This window comes from Balaenoptera ricei, chromosome 13, assembly GCF_028023285.1.
Source record: "Balaenoptera ricei isolate mBalRic1 chromosome 13, mBalRic1.hap2, whole genome shotgun sequence".
NCBI lineage: Eukaryota > Metazoa > Chordata > Mammalia > Artiodactyla > Balaenopteridae > Balaenoptera > Balaenoptera ricei.
Window position 1 is genome coordinate 3,372,313 of NC_082651.1, and position 14,097 is coordinate 3,386,409.

At 37.1% G+C, this 14,097-nt stretch overlaps 1 protein-coding gene across 3 annotated transcripts in view; it reads right to left on the reverse strand.

Moving 5' to 3' along the window:
- MRPS9 (mitochondrial ribosomal protein S9) overlaps nucleotides 1-14,097 on the reverse strand; it is a 47,340-nt gene that overhangs the window by 21,171 nt on the left and 12,072 nt on the right. For all 3 annotated transcript variants that reach the window (XM_059943572.1, XM_059943573.1, XM_059943571.1), the window contains exons 3-5: nucleotides 10,692-10,754; nucleotides 10,573-10,603; nucleotides 504-583 (exon numbers count right to left, since the gene is read on the reverse strand). In XM_059943572.1, coding sequence (XP_059799555.1) covers nucleotides 504-583; nucleotides 10,573-10,603; nucleotides 10,692-10,754 — 174 coding nt within the window. The remainder of the gene's footprint in view (nucleotides 1-503; nucleotides 584-10,572; nucleotides 10,604-10,691; nucleotides 10,755-14,097) is intronic.

Below are 14,097 nucleotides of genomic sequence, written 5' to 3' on the forward strand. Positions count from 1 at the left end.
ACGCACACGCAGCTGGAAGGCAACAAGTAATAAAAGCACTTCCTAGGCCTTCTGAGCCCAAATTCTAGACTCAGACACTACACTGACCTATGAAAAGCAAAAGTCGTATAGGAATAACTAAAGGGTAGAGAGAAGGACTTGCCTCACCCCCAACGTGAGCGCCCCATCGCCCTGACAGCCCGTTTCTTGATTCAGGTCCCACCTTGACGCACACCCATGCATTGATACTGAGCTGAGCATCTATCTCCCAATATGACCTCAGTTTGGAAGTAAAAGCATTTTAAGGACAAGCCATTCTGACATAAATTCTCTAATGCTTACCTTTAGCAAAAATGAATAAATAAAATCTAAAGCCTTTCAAGATACTGTCTTGCCTCTGGAAGTCTTATTTTTTGTCCATTATGAAACACACTAGGTAAATTCTGAAGCTGAGGGAAATCTCTGCTATCATTAGTTACTTAGCTTACAGTTCATATTATTTACCATAAATGTAATATACTTACATGCATTAATGAATAATATGACTGTTTGCCAGTATAAAAGAGAAAATGAAATGGGCGGCCATCTTCTCCCCACTGGATTGCTAATAAAAACAAATAAACAAAAATAAAAATATACAGAGACCAAATAGCTTGTATTTAATTGCCATTCATAATTCTGCAAGAAGACACATTTTTAATTCTGATTAACTTTTAAAATAACAAAATAGCATTAATATTTAGAATTTAGTTTGGCAGGTTTAACATGTAAATATTTAGGATATTTAATATTTCATACCCATTAATACAAAGCAACGTTTATATTTGATAAAACATTCCTAAATATTTCACCATGAGAATTTCTGTAGTATGTTTTAAATAAACACACAAAATACCAAAGTCATCTTGCTAAAACAAAAAAATTTGGCTGTAAATACAACGCACTCCCATGTTCTTAAAAAGGAAAACTGATAAAGTCAATTATGTAATACAGTTAGGAAATTAGAGATAGGAATACTATAAGAAAGAAAAAAACAAAATGGATTTTTCCGTGCCCCGTTATTTGTTTCAACTCTGTGGTGAGATACCTCCAAGAGTCTGAAACATTTAAAACAGAAGGGGCCCCGCAAAGATGTTATGTGTAATTCCTTCTGAAATACAGACAGTCGTTCACATCTAACAACCACCCAACAAACTAGGAAACGGAGCTGCTGCAGTAAATAAAGCAAACACCAGCTCCATGTCCTCTTCCCGTATCTGTACTGAGCTGTTTCTCTGTTAACAACGTGCGAGAACTCCAAACACGAAGACTGCACTCCTCTATTACATGAGTTGTAAACTCTTTTCTCCCAGTCTGTCACTTGCCTTTAAATTTTGTTTGTGGCGTCTTTCATAATCAAGACGTTTGAAGTGTATGTGTACAGTAGATTCTGTCACTTTTCCTCTATGGCAGTGCTTCTCAACTGTTTCTTCATTATCATTCCTACTAAGGCACCTTTTCAGACACTTTTCTCCCTAATTGCCTGCCTCCCCATGAAATCTTAATACCGCAGATACGCTGCATATCCGCTGATGTATACTGTGGCCCTCCAAAGGGCCACAAACATTGTAATAACTAAGATTTTTTCACCTCCTGCGAACCAATTTACACCCCCTTGGGGGCAATATCACCCCCAGTGAGAAAACCTGCTTTAAGACTTTGGGCTTTCTAAAAACTATTTTCCCATATTTGCTTCTGGAATTTTTGTACGTTTTCATGATCATAAATTTAATCGATCTGAAATTTATGTCTGTGAGGCAGAAATCCAAACATGCATTATTTTGTCCAACAAAGAGAGTTATTACTCCATTACAGTTTTTTGAATAATACACTCTTTTCTTTTAAAACGTCACCTGTACAATATGTAGGGTATCTTCCTCTTCTGGGGTAACTGGATTACACACAGAACACTTTAAGTGCATACATTTAAAATGAAGACCAAAATTTCATAACAAATGGTGAAAAATGTCTAGATACAGTGCTTGGCTTGAAAAATAAAAACACATTCTTATTTGCCAATGGCTTACTGATGAATTAAATGGTTCTCCAACACCACTTTCAAAGACTTCATGGAATCTTGTATATTTTCCAGTATTTATAACTCTACTATGCAATTTTCAGTATATTGTGAAAGTAGAGAGTGATCAAGAAAGACAAATATCATGGTTGCAGATAAGACTCTACTGAAAAGCTTGGAGGGATTTTGGAGTTGGGTCTCATTCCATGTGTGTACATGATTTTATAATATGCATTTACGTGCGTGTGTGTATATACGTGTGTGTATATAATTTCATTCAATCTAAGATGTCACAGATTTTAAGATGCTCCATCACATATCTTATACAAAGAAAGAAAGAAAAAAAGCAAATGGTATGCAGTATAGTTTACATCAATTGTAAAATGAATCCTGTTTGGTAAAAGTGTTAAAATTTGAAAAGCTGTGTCTTAGAATTCACAAAATATGGCAAAAACAAACATATGCTGATTGTGAATAATCTGGTCCACTAGTCTGTCTGTTTGCACCATTACCACCATTTAATTAAAATCAGTTTTTTGCTGCATTTTGATACTTGGTAGGGTAACTTCCTTCATTACTCTTATTTCTTTTAAAAACTTCTCGCTGCTTCTTGTACATTTACTCTTTCAAAATAAACTTTGAAAGTTTTTTTCCAAGAGTCCTACCAGGACTTTGAAATTACATTAAATTTATTAATAATTTTTAAAGTAGCAACTCTGCAATATTATCTTTCCTTACATGAAAGTGAAATCTTTTTTCCAGCTATTCAGATTAACACTTATGATCTTTAAGTTTTACGATTTTCTATATAAATCCCTTACATACTTTTGGAGTTTCATTTGCATTTTAGTTTCTGTTGCTCTTGATACTGTCCCCTCAGTTATCTGTTTTCTATAAAATCAACTTTAATTACACAATACACTTTTTTTTTTAATAGACTTTATTTTTTTTTAGAGCAGTTTTAGGTTCACAGCAAAATTGAGAGGAAGGTGCAGAGATTTCCCACATACCTCTACCACCCCCATTATCAACATCCCCACCAGATGATCCTACACTGACACATCATAATCACCCAAAGTCCATAGTTTACATTAGGGCTCACTCCTGTGGGCACTGTATGTGTTTGTACAGATGTATAATGACATTTATCCACTGCTCTAAAAAGCCTGAGCTCTGCCTATTCCTTCCTCCCTCCCCCACGACCCCTGGCAACCACTGACCTTTTCACCAGTTCCATAGTTCTGCCTTTTCCAGAATGTCACAGAATTGGGATCATGCAGTGTATACCCTTTTCAGGTTGGCTTCCTTCACTTAGTAATATGCATTTAAGTTTCCTCCATGCCTTTTCAAGGTGTGATAGCACCCTTCTTTTTAGTGCTCAACAACACTCCATTGTCTGGATGGACCACAGTTTAATCATGCATTCACCAACTGAAGGACATCTTGGTTACTTTCATTTTGGCAATTCTGAATAAAGCTGCTATAAACAACTGCGTGCAGGTTTTTGTGTGGACATGTTTTCAACTTACCTGGGTAAATGCCAAGAAGCAAATACCAAACTGCTGGATGATACGGAAAGAGTAGGCTTCGTTGTGTAAGAAATCACCAGACCATCCTCCAGAGCGGCTGTGCCATTCTCCTGTACCCCTATCGGTAAGGAAGAGGGGCTCCTGTTGCTCCACATCCCCACCAGCATTTGCTGTTGTCAGAGTTCTGGATTCTGGCCATTCTAATAGGTGTGTAGTGGTATCTCATTGCTGCTTTAATTTGTATTTCCATGGAGCATCTTTTCAAATGCTTATTTTTCATCTGCGTATGTTCTCTGGTGATGTGTCTGTTAAAGTCTTTGGCTCATTTTTAAATCAGGTGGTTGTTTTCTTATTGTTGACTTCTAAGAGTTCTTTGTATATTTTGGATAACAGTCCTTTATCAGATATGTCTTTTCCAAGTATTTTTCTACCATCCTGTGGCTTGTCTTTTCATTTTCTTGACCACGTCTTCCACAGAGCAGAAAATTTTAATTTTAATGAAATCCAGCTTATCAACTCTTTCTTTCATGGATCATGACTTCGGTGTTTTATCTAAAAAGCTATGGTGAAACCCAACTCTTCTAGGTTATTAATTATAGATTCAGTTTCTTTAATAGGTATAGGCCTATTCACATTGTCTACTTCTTGTGTAAGTATCATACTATTCCATAGTGTGATTCTCCAACAGTTCATCTAGCTACCCTACTGATGAACATTTAAATTGTTTCTAATTTTTTGCTGACACAGGCTATTTGCAATTTCCAGTCTGATGAGTGATAATGATCTCTTATCCTTATTTGACAGACATTATTTCTGATCTGACATTTTCCAATGTTTACTGGCTACTTTTATTTTCTTGATTTATGAATTACCTTCTTTCCCTTTTGCCCATTTTTCTATGAGCCTGTTTTCCTTGTTAATTTTAACAATAATTTATTCCAGACATTAGACCTCTATTGTGTTTCAAATTTTCTCCAGTCTGTTGCTTGTTTTTTAAATTTACTGTATCTTTTTTTTTCAGGGAGAAGTTTTACATTTTGAAATAGAAAATTTATTGATCTTTGTCCTCTTTGTTTGTGACTTAAGGGCATAATATTTGTTATTTAAAAATACTGATAGTTGTATGATTATCTTTCAACTGGCCACTTTATCTGATTCTATTCTAGAGTTTCAATCTCTTAATTCCAAAATCATAACGTACTTTTAAGTCTTGACCCAACTCTGTCATCTTCTGGATACAATCTATTTTTTAATATTCCATTAAGTGGATTAAGAAATCGGAGATTTCTGTCCACAGAAATGCAGAAGCATGTTTCCACCAATTTTTCTTTAAGGTTGCCACAAATTTAAAACAGAAAATGAGAATAATCCAAATGTACCGCTGATGAAAATTCATCCTCACCAAAACCAATGGCAGAACAGAAGGAAACTGAAATGCAACACTCCAAACCGAATTAAATATCTTCAAGTAACCCTCTGGAGTTTCTGGAGAACACTCTGAATCAAAAGTTCAAAACTGAGAACAAATGGACAAAAAGCTCAAAGAAATGAAACAATGTGATTAAATTCAGGGGAGAAACAGAAAAAGTTAAAAGAATCAGAAATGTAGACTAACTTATAAGTAACCCAAAAAAGAACAGCCTAAAAACACAATAAAGGACATTAAAAAAAAAGTAGGGAAACAACCAAAACAATGAAAATGACATAAAGAAGTTAAGAGTCAGAGAGATGGTGATTGACTTGGAAGACGATCAAGGAAGGAATAACATTTATATAATTGGAGTCCCAAGGAACAAAAACAAAAAGTGGAACAGAATATTCATAACTTAAAAAAAACTATTTCTGGATGTAAAGACTTGAACCTACCTATTTAAAGAGCTCACTGTCACCACTGTAATCTAACCCTCAATAATCAACTCGATGCCATATTTTCATAAAGCTACTAGATAACTTTAGATTAAGAATCCTTAGGATCACCAGGGGGAAAGATAACTAGACTGGCACGAAACTTCTCAGAAACTACAGACAAGGCAAGGCAACGAAGGAGCAGCATTTTCAAGAAACTCAAGAAAAGAAAGTATGAACCAAAGATTCTCCCCTCCAGCCAAGCGGTCCTTCAAGTATCAAGGCTATAAAAAAACAATTTTAAAAACATAAGAACTCAGGGAATTTATACCTATGAGCCATTTTTGAAGAATCTACTAGAAAATGAACTCCATTCAACCAAGAGATGACCAGGGAGACCTTAGCAAAAGGAGTTATGGACAGCATTTAATAAGCTAATTGTAGGCTTAAAACTAAAACAAAGACGAGCAAGAAGTGCACAGAAGAAGATGTTAAAACCCACAAGTACGTATGCGTGCATGTAGGTATATATTTGTACAGCTGAAATTCAGTGTTTTTAAAATGGTTCTTGTCCACCAAGATACATAAAGGCAGAGAAAGTTCACAATTTGTTTGTAACCGAGGAGACCATCACGTTACTTAGGTCATCAGTACACTCCATGCCACACTGATTTCTTTGCGTGGATTTGGCCACCATGCTGTCATCAGCTGGCAGGAGGCTCACAGGATCTCTGCATGACTAGCATTTCAGCTTCACCTATACTCTGGCATGTTTTTATAAAAGAGTATCATTTTAACAAATTTCAGAACAATCCACTGTTTGAATGTTTCCAGTATACAGATATCCAAATAATGATATTCTACTGTAATGCTTATATATAGTTTTTAGTTTATAGTTTTGTATTTTCTAAGTGGGCACTCATAACACCTGTGCATATTAAGTGATTTATTCCTAATTTCTTTGCCTTTTTTAATCATACTGGTTAAGACTTTCAAAATAACAATGAGTACCAGAGGCAAGTGTAGGCATACTTGCCTTATTCCTGAACTTAATGTAAAGGAATCCAACGATATGTTTTTTAATCTGATGTGTTTCTGTTTCTCATGATAGTCTTTCTCAAACTAAGAAAATTTCTTTCTATTTCTAGTTTAAGAGTTTTTACCAAAAAATAAATGCTGAATTTTGTTAAATAACTTCTTATTCATCTTCGGAAATATTTTTTCCCTGACTCAGTTAACACAGGGGACTACATTAATAAATTCCTAATGGTAAACCACCCTTATATTCCTGGGGTGTGGGGGGCAGAGATCGTATTCTCTTAATATAATGCTGTATTTGGTTTGCTATCATTTAATTTAGTAAGAATAGAGTGTAGGTTTCTTTAAGGTGAGCTTAGAAGTTTATGTTATCCTTCTTCTGTTCTGCAGCAGTTCAAATAATATAAAAGTTACAAACTTTTTCAAGGTATGACAGACCTCACCGACAAAACTTTCTGGGCTGTGTGCCTCTTTGGTTAGGTCTTTGATTACCTTTGACTTCTTCTCCAGCTTTTAGTCTAACCAGCATTTCCTAATTAAGACAATTTTGGGAACTGTTTTTCTTTAAACTGTGTGAGTGGGGTTTGAGCAACACTCTGGACCCACGACTGCCTGGGCCCACCTACGTCCTCTGCCTCGGCCACTTCCCAGCTATGTGCCCTGGCTAAGTTTACCCCACACATCTGAAAAATGGGGCAAACAATATTATCTACTTACGAAAACTGCTGCGAAGATCATGAGTTAATGCATGCAAAGCACTGAGAACTGTGCCTGGCCTGCTCTAAGTTTTAATAAATACTAGTTACTATATTATTTAGGATATTTTTCAGATTAATAAGAATCAAGTTACCCATAACAATCTTACACTTTTAAATATCTTCTGAAAAAAAAAATCCTCTGAATATTATTATGTAAAATTATTAACGTTGTCCTCTTATGTTTTCTCTTTTTCCATTAACCAGAGTTAGTTGGTTTTATTGTCCTACCCCTTCTTTTAAAAATCTTTACTTCATTCATCCATTTCATTCTTTTTCTGCCTTCTTGAACTGAATACTGAACAGTTCATTTATTTCTAGTCTTTCTTAATAACTAATAAATATAGGTTTCCCTCTCCATAAAACACTGTCTGTATCCCATAGGGTTTAATATGAACTGTCATATACTTCTAAATAGTCTAAAATCTCAATTTTGATTTCTCTTTAACCCAAAAGCTTTATGGTTCTATCGATTTTAATTCAGAATATCTAATCTACAAAATTTCTATTTTTATAATTTGTTAGGTTTTCTCTACAACCTATTACATCATATTCTATTAATATTCCATTGGCATCTGCATAGAAAATGTATTCTTTGTACTTGTATCTGTAACTACAAAATCATGCTGTGTTATTCAAATTCTTTACAGCCTTAGTTAACAGTTTTTGCTTTAAACATTTCAATGCTAAATGCTTGGTGCAAAAAGGTTCATGGTCTTCCAATCCACTTAATGGATATTAGGTTTTATCAATATAGATTAACATTCTTGTCTCACTGAACCATTCCCGAACCTCCCTGAATTCCATTCTGTCTGGCATTAGGTGCTACTCCTTGCTTCTGTCATCAACCGGGTACACATCTTTGTTTTTCCCAATATTTTTATCACTTATTTTAAAAAGTAGAGCAGCTTTTTTATGTTAACTCAATCTGGAAGCTTCCATCTTTTAATAAGGGAAGTGGTGGCACATTACAAGTGCCATAATCTATTCAAATCTAAAGTTCACTGATTTTTTTAACATAAAAAATCAATTTGTCCTATTCACAAAGTACAGCAAAATTGGTAGGTAGATGGCAAAAAGTACTCTGCTCATTCTAAAGGCATACTGTTTAAATACAGTTAAATATACTTAAATGAAATGTAAGAAAATCCTATCAACACTGACATATTTCCAAAATAACACACAGGCATTCTGCAGGGACACACGGACATTTCAGTTTTTACATTCCAGCTGATAGTAGTAACAACTTTCTAATATTCAGAAGCTGGTATGATCTGAAAGAAAGAACCAGTCTCAGAGGGGCAGATATCCAAGAAGAGATGCAACTAGTAGAGATACACAGAACAAAGAGAGGAAGAGACATAAGTGAGGAGACTGAGAGGTTGAAAAATGGGGGGGCGAAAAGTGATTTTTTTTTCCCCACTAAAAAAAGGGGAAAAAAATCACTATCATTACAAACATTTACAGAAAAGCCACTAAGTGTAAGTTACTGTGCCTTGTGCATAGTTTTATTTCTAGGAAACTGAGCTGCATCTTTAAATTTGATGTGTACTTTTAATATAGCCTTCATCTGTTATCTTCCCAGAAGCTATTAATTGAATTGATGTCATAGTTTATTATCAACCACATCTAAGAATTCAGAAAATATAAAAGACAGAATATATTTATTAAAAGATTCAAAATACTTATAACAAGATTCAAAATAAAAATTATCATGTAAAGAGAAGTAGAGAAAAATGACAGAATGCCTAGCTTTGAACAAAGGTGACTCAGCAAAAACATCAATGCAAAACAAATACATTTTTAATAAAAATATCTGCTCTCTCACCAATCTCTATTTATCAGCTCTGAAACACCCTAATGCTGCCTGTAAACTGAGCATCTGTGGCCAGCAGGCGACCCTCCAATGTATCCACACATTTTCGCTGTTGAGTTACACACCTACTAAGAGTCAACTGTGTTTATTTCCAAACCTGTTTATTAGAATTGTACTTATTTCTGTAATTACATGAATCAAGTATTCCATAAACAGATGAAACATGGGTGGAAACAGAAAAGACAGTTGATGCTTGTATCAAAACTAAGTTGAATGCTTTAGAAAGATTCAAAGGCAAGTTACTAAAAAAAAAAGTCTGTTCAACTTCTGTGTAGTCGGGGGAAATTCGGTAGAAATATAAAAATATTCTGCACTCAGATTCCTTAGGAAGTTTAAGTTCTTCACTCCACTGTAAGGAAATCAAAACTAAAAATCTCTGATGCTGCATCTCAGGGGCAGAGGCACGCAAAAGAAACGAGGAGGAACAGATACGTCCTCAAAGAAAAACCCTCTAGGGCTACAGCAAAAGACTGATGAATATAAATTTATATTTGAGTGTTTTAAAGAAATGATTTCTGGCTTTAATACTTTTTAAAGTAACTGACAATGCCCCCCCCCCACCCCCAGCTTATCCAAGAAGCTTCTAACGTAAATTAGAAAATAGTAAATATGTTATTTTCTGGTGACCTTAAAGCTTGTCCTACGTTCTCAAGATTTTAGTTTACACATTTAAAAGATAAAGAGAAAAATCTTGGGCTTCCCTGGTGGCGCAGTGGTTGAGAATCTGCCTGCCAATGCAGGGGACACGGGTTCGAGCCCTGGTCTGGGAAGATCCCACATGCCGCAGAGCAACTGGGCCCATGGGCCACAACTACTGAGCCTGCGCATCTGGAGCCTGTGCTCCGCAAGAGAGGCCGCGACAGTGAGAGGCCCGCGCACCGCGATGAAGAGTGGCCCCCACTCGCCGCAACTAGAGAAAGCCCTCGCACAGAAATGAAGACCCAACACACCCAAAAATAAATAAATTAATAAATAAATTGATTAAAAAAAAAAAAGATAAAGAGAAAAATCTTAAAAGAAACCAGAGAAAACAGGGGACCAGCTAAGAATGTTGGCTAACTGCTCATCAGGAACAACGCAAGGCAAGAGACAACAGAATCACATCAATAAAGTAATAAAAAAAGGGGGGAGGGAATCTATATTCAGTGAAAATATGCTTACAAATTGAAGAAAAATTTTAAATTTTCATATTAAAAAAAGTTGAATTTGTCTCCAGCAGATCTGTACCCAGCTCTTCTTCAAAAAGGCATATTAGAATGCAAATAAACTGACATTAGTATAGGCATAAACTCTAACCTGATCTAATTTTAATATTATTTAATTAAAAAGAAAGTTCGTAAACTCCATTCATTATTAGTTATAAAGTACTCCTGACTTATTTCACGACTACCATGACCTAGGAGGGCATCTCCGTAACACCTGAGTGACTGCTGATACGTAACATAGCACTGTAGGAAAGAAAGAACTATCTGTTTTATTCTTGAACAAACTTACCTCTTTGTTTTGGAAAAATCTCTTCAGGATGCTGTAAAATAAATTAAAAATGCATCAGGTAATTGCTGTAACATATAAACCTAAGTGAAATTTGTAAAATTATTAATGAAGATAACTACCTTCATTACTGGCCGGGCTCGCTTCTCAAACAAACCACTGGGAAAAAGGTAAGCAATCGCTCTCTGAAAATACACACAAAGGTTAATTAACAGTTGTTATAACAACAAGTTGACGTTATGACTAATAGTAACTGAGTGCTTACCATGTGCCAGATATCGAACCAGGAGTTTCACATACATTATCTCACCTTGTAATCTTCTAAATGGGATAATAAAATTACCACATATACATTCCCCAAAAGAAAAAAATTTGTAACTGTTAAACTAGTTATTAACAATTTTCGAGTGTCCGCTTCAAACATGAGTGTGCCAGCACAGATAACCCTTCTCTCTCCTTCTTAAAGGAAACTGGAGGAGCCCCTGTGCGAGTGCTGGGCGGGGGCCCAGGAGCAGCCTCCCAGCCCCAGGTGGTAGGCGGATGTCCTCATACAGAAGACTGGAAAGGGCAGGCCCTACATCCCACCCACTGTGACACCGGGATGCTTTCAGAAGCTCTTTGAACGTTTCCTAGAACGTGGGAGACGGTTTTTAAACTACATGTTTCCAAACATGTTCTCTTCAGTGTCTGTTTTGCAAGGGGGACGCTCTTGACATTCTGAATGTGATGCTCCCCTGTAGGCAACTTCCCCTACACGGCGGGTCATTTACCATCCCTGGCCCTTTCCCCAAAGTCCGTGCCAGGAACAACCCCAGTGCTTGTGACAAATCTCACCCCTACACGCGTCCAAAAGCCCTTCACCTCCTGGGAGCAGGACTGCCCCCTACTTGCGTAAGCCCCTACAGCCCCTCCTACACCCACCCACCCACCATCCCACCCACAATTAAAAGGAAGAACAAACACAGAGGCCATGCGTTTTCATCTCTGTGGGACGCTGGCAGGCGCAAAGTCAGTGGCCTTGGACCCCAGCCCCTCTCTGAACTCTAAATGACCCAGCAGCTCCTGCAGACCCAGTGCTGCTCTTTTAGGGCCTGTTCTCTCCACGCAGCCAATGTGCTGGACCAGGTTCTGCTCCTGGAAGTGAGGGCCTATAACTTGGGGGTATATTCAATTATATTAGGGAGCCCAGCTGTGGCTCTGGGTCAAGCATCATTCCTTCAGCCTTTTGGCAATAAAATTGACACTAAAAAACAAAAACAACAACAACAACAAACTTGGCTCACACATCAGAATGCTAACTTTGTGAACTTTTTTTTTCTTTTTGAAAAACCAGGGACTCCTCTCCCTTCCTTCTCTGAAGAAGAAAAGGTGGACTTTTTATTTAATAAGTGATGTTGAGACAACGGATTGCCATTTGAAAAAAGATAAAATTTGATCCAAACCTCACACCATACACCTGAGTAACTCCAAATGAGTCAGAGAGCCAAACTTGGAAAATGAAACCAAACAAGTACCAGAAGACAACATGTATGAATTCCTTTACAACCTAGACATGGGAAAGTCCTTCTTAACTACCACCCAAAATTCAGAAGGAAAGAAAAAAAAAAATTGACCAATTAAACTACAGAAAAAAAAAAGAAAAATATGGCTCAAATATATTCAGAATAATAAAGGAGCAATTAAAAGTACTGAGATAACACTTCATCCAACAGGACTAACAAAAATTCGAAAGCTTCACAGCATACTGCTGGCGAGGTTACAGAAACACCCTGACGCCTTGCTGGTGGGAGTGTCCAACCTCCAGGGTTGGCAGTTTGCTAACATCTAACAAGACTACATATACATTTCCCGCAGCAATTCCACTTCTACAAATTTACCCTGAAGATACACCCCCACGAATATAAAACAACACAGCATAGGCTGTTAATTGATTTATAAGAACACAATACTAGAAACAACCAAATTATCATACACAAGAGGTTAGTTGAATAAATGAAGGTACATCTATGCCATCAAGTACTCTATAGCCGTAACAGAAGACTGAGAAAAGCAAGATGCAAAAGAAATATACTTAGAATGTGGCCACTGGTTTAAGAAAGAGAAACAGAAGTAAGAAAATACATACTGGAGTAGGAAAAAAACATACATAGGTTTCTTTTTGCAAACATAAACACAGTCTTTTTTAAGGCAGTTTTCTGATATGTTATTCAGAAATATCTATATTAGAATAATAAAAAAATGCAGAATTTAAATATTTCGCTAAGTGAAGTTAAGTCAACCAGAAAACCACTGGAGGAAGGTGGTGAAGGAAATACCTGACTCTGCTAGTGTTAACCTCCCTGTCAACTGTTAGGTTCTAGGATTCCTGGTGTGTGTGTGGCACTTACCAGGCACCAGAGAACATGTACCAGCAGGAAATGGCCTATACCCTCTCAAGCATCTTAAAATTGGAGGAAAATTGGCATTCACATCTGAATTGTGGTTTGGCCCACTTGGACCAAGTTTATCAACCATGATGGATTAACAGAAATGTCACAATTATCTGAAATAAGTACTTTTTCACTTGTGAACAATCTACATGAAAAACTATTATTTACACTAAGAAACACCCAGGCGCAGTGGTTAAGAATCCGCCTGCCAGTGCAGGGGACATGGGTTCGATCCCTGGTCCAGGAAGATCCCACATGCCGCGGAGCAACTAAGCCCGAGAGCCACAACTACTGAGCCCGTGTGCCACAACTACTGAAGCCTTCATGCCTAGAGCCCGTGCTCCACAACAAGAGAAGCCACCGCAATGAGAAGCCCGCGCACCACAACGAAGAGTAGCCCCCGCTCACTGCAACTAGAGAAAGCCCGCGCACAGCAATGAAGACCCAATGCAGCCAAAAATAAATAATTAATTAGGGCTTCCCTGGTAGCGCAGTTGTTGAGAATCTGCCTGCCAATGCAGGGGACACGGGTTCGAGCCCTGGCCTGGGAAGATCCCACATGCCGTGGAGCAACTAAGCCCGTGAGCCACAACTACTGAGCCTGCGCGTCTGGAGCCTGTGCTCCGCAACAAGAGAGGCCACGACAGTGAGAGGCCCGCGCACCGCGATGAAGAGTGGGCCCCACTCGCCGCAACTAGAGAAAGCCCTTGCACAGAAACGAAGACCCAACACAGCCAAGAATAAATAAATAAATAAATAAAATTTAAAAAAAAATTAATTTTAAAAAATAATAAACTAAGAAACACCCAACCTTTCACAAAAACAAAAACCAAAAATACATGTATCAGTTGGGACTCAATTAATGATTCTTCAAGAAGCTTTAGAACAGTATTACTAGCCTAACATTTTTATTTGTTTCAGGCTTAGCATTTGTTTCAAGAGACCTATTCTCAGTTGAGGAACCAGACTTTAGATGTGGCCTGTAGGTAAACACACTGGTATTCAAACATCATCAATATCCATGAACATATACCTGAAATAGACACTAAACCTTGCCTTACTCTGATTTAAGGTTGTTGCTGCCTTAATCTTTCAGTTT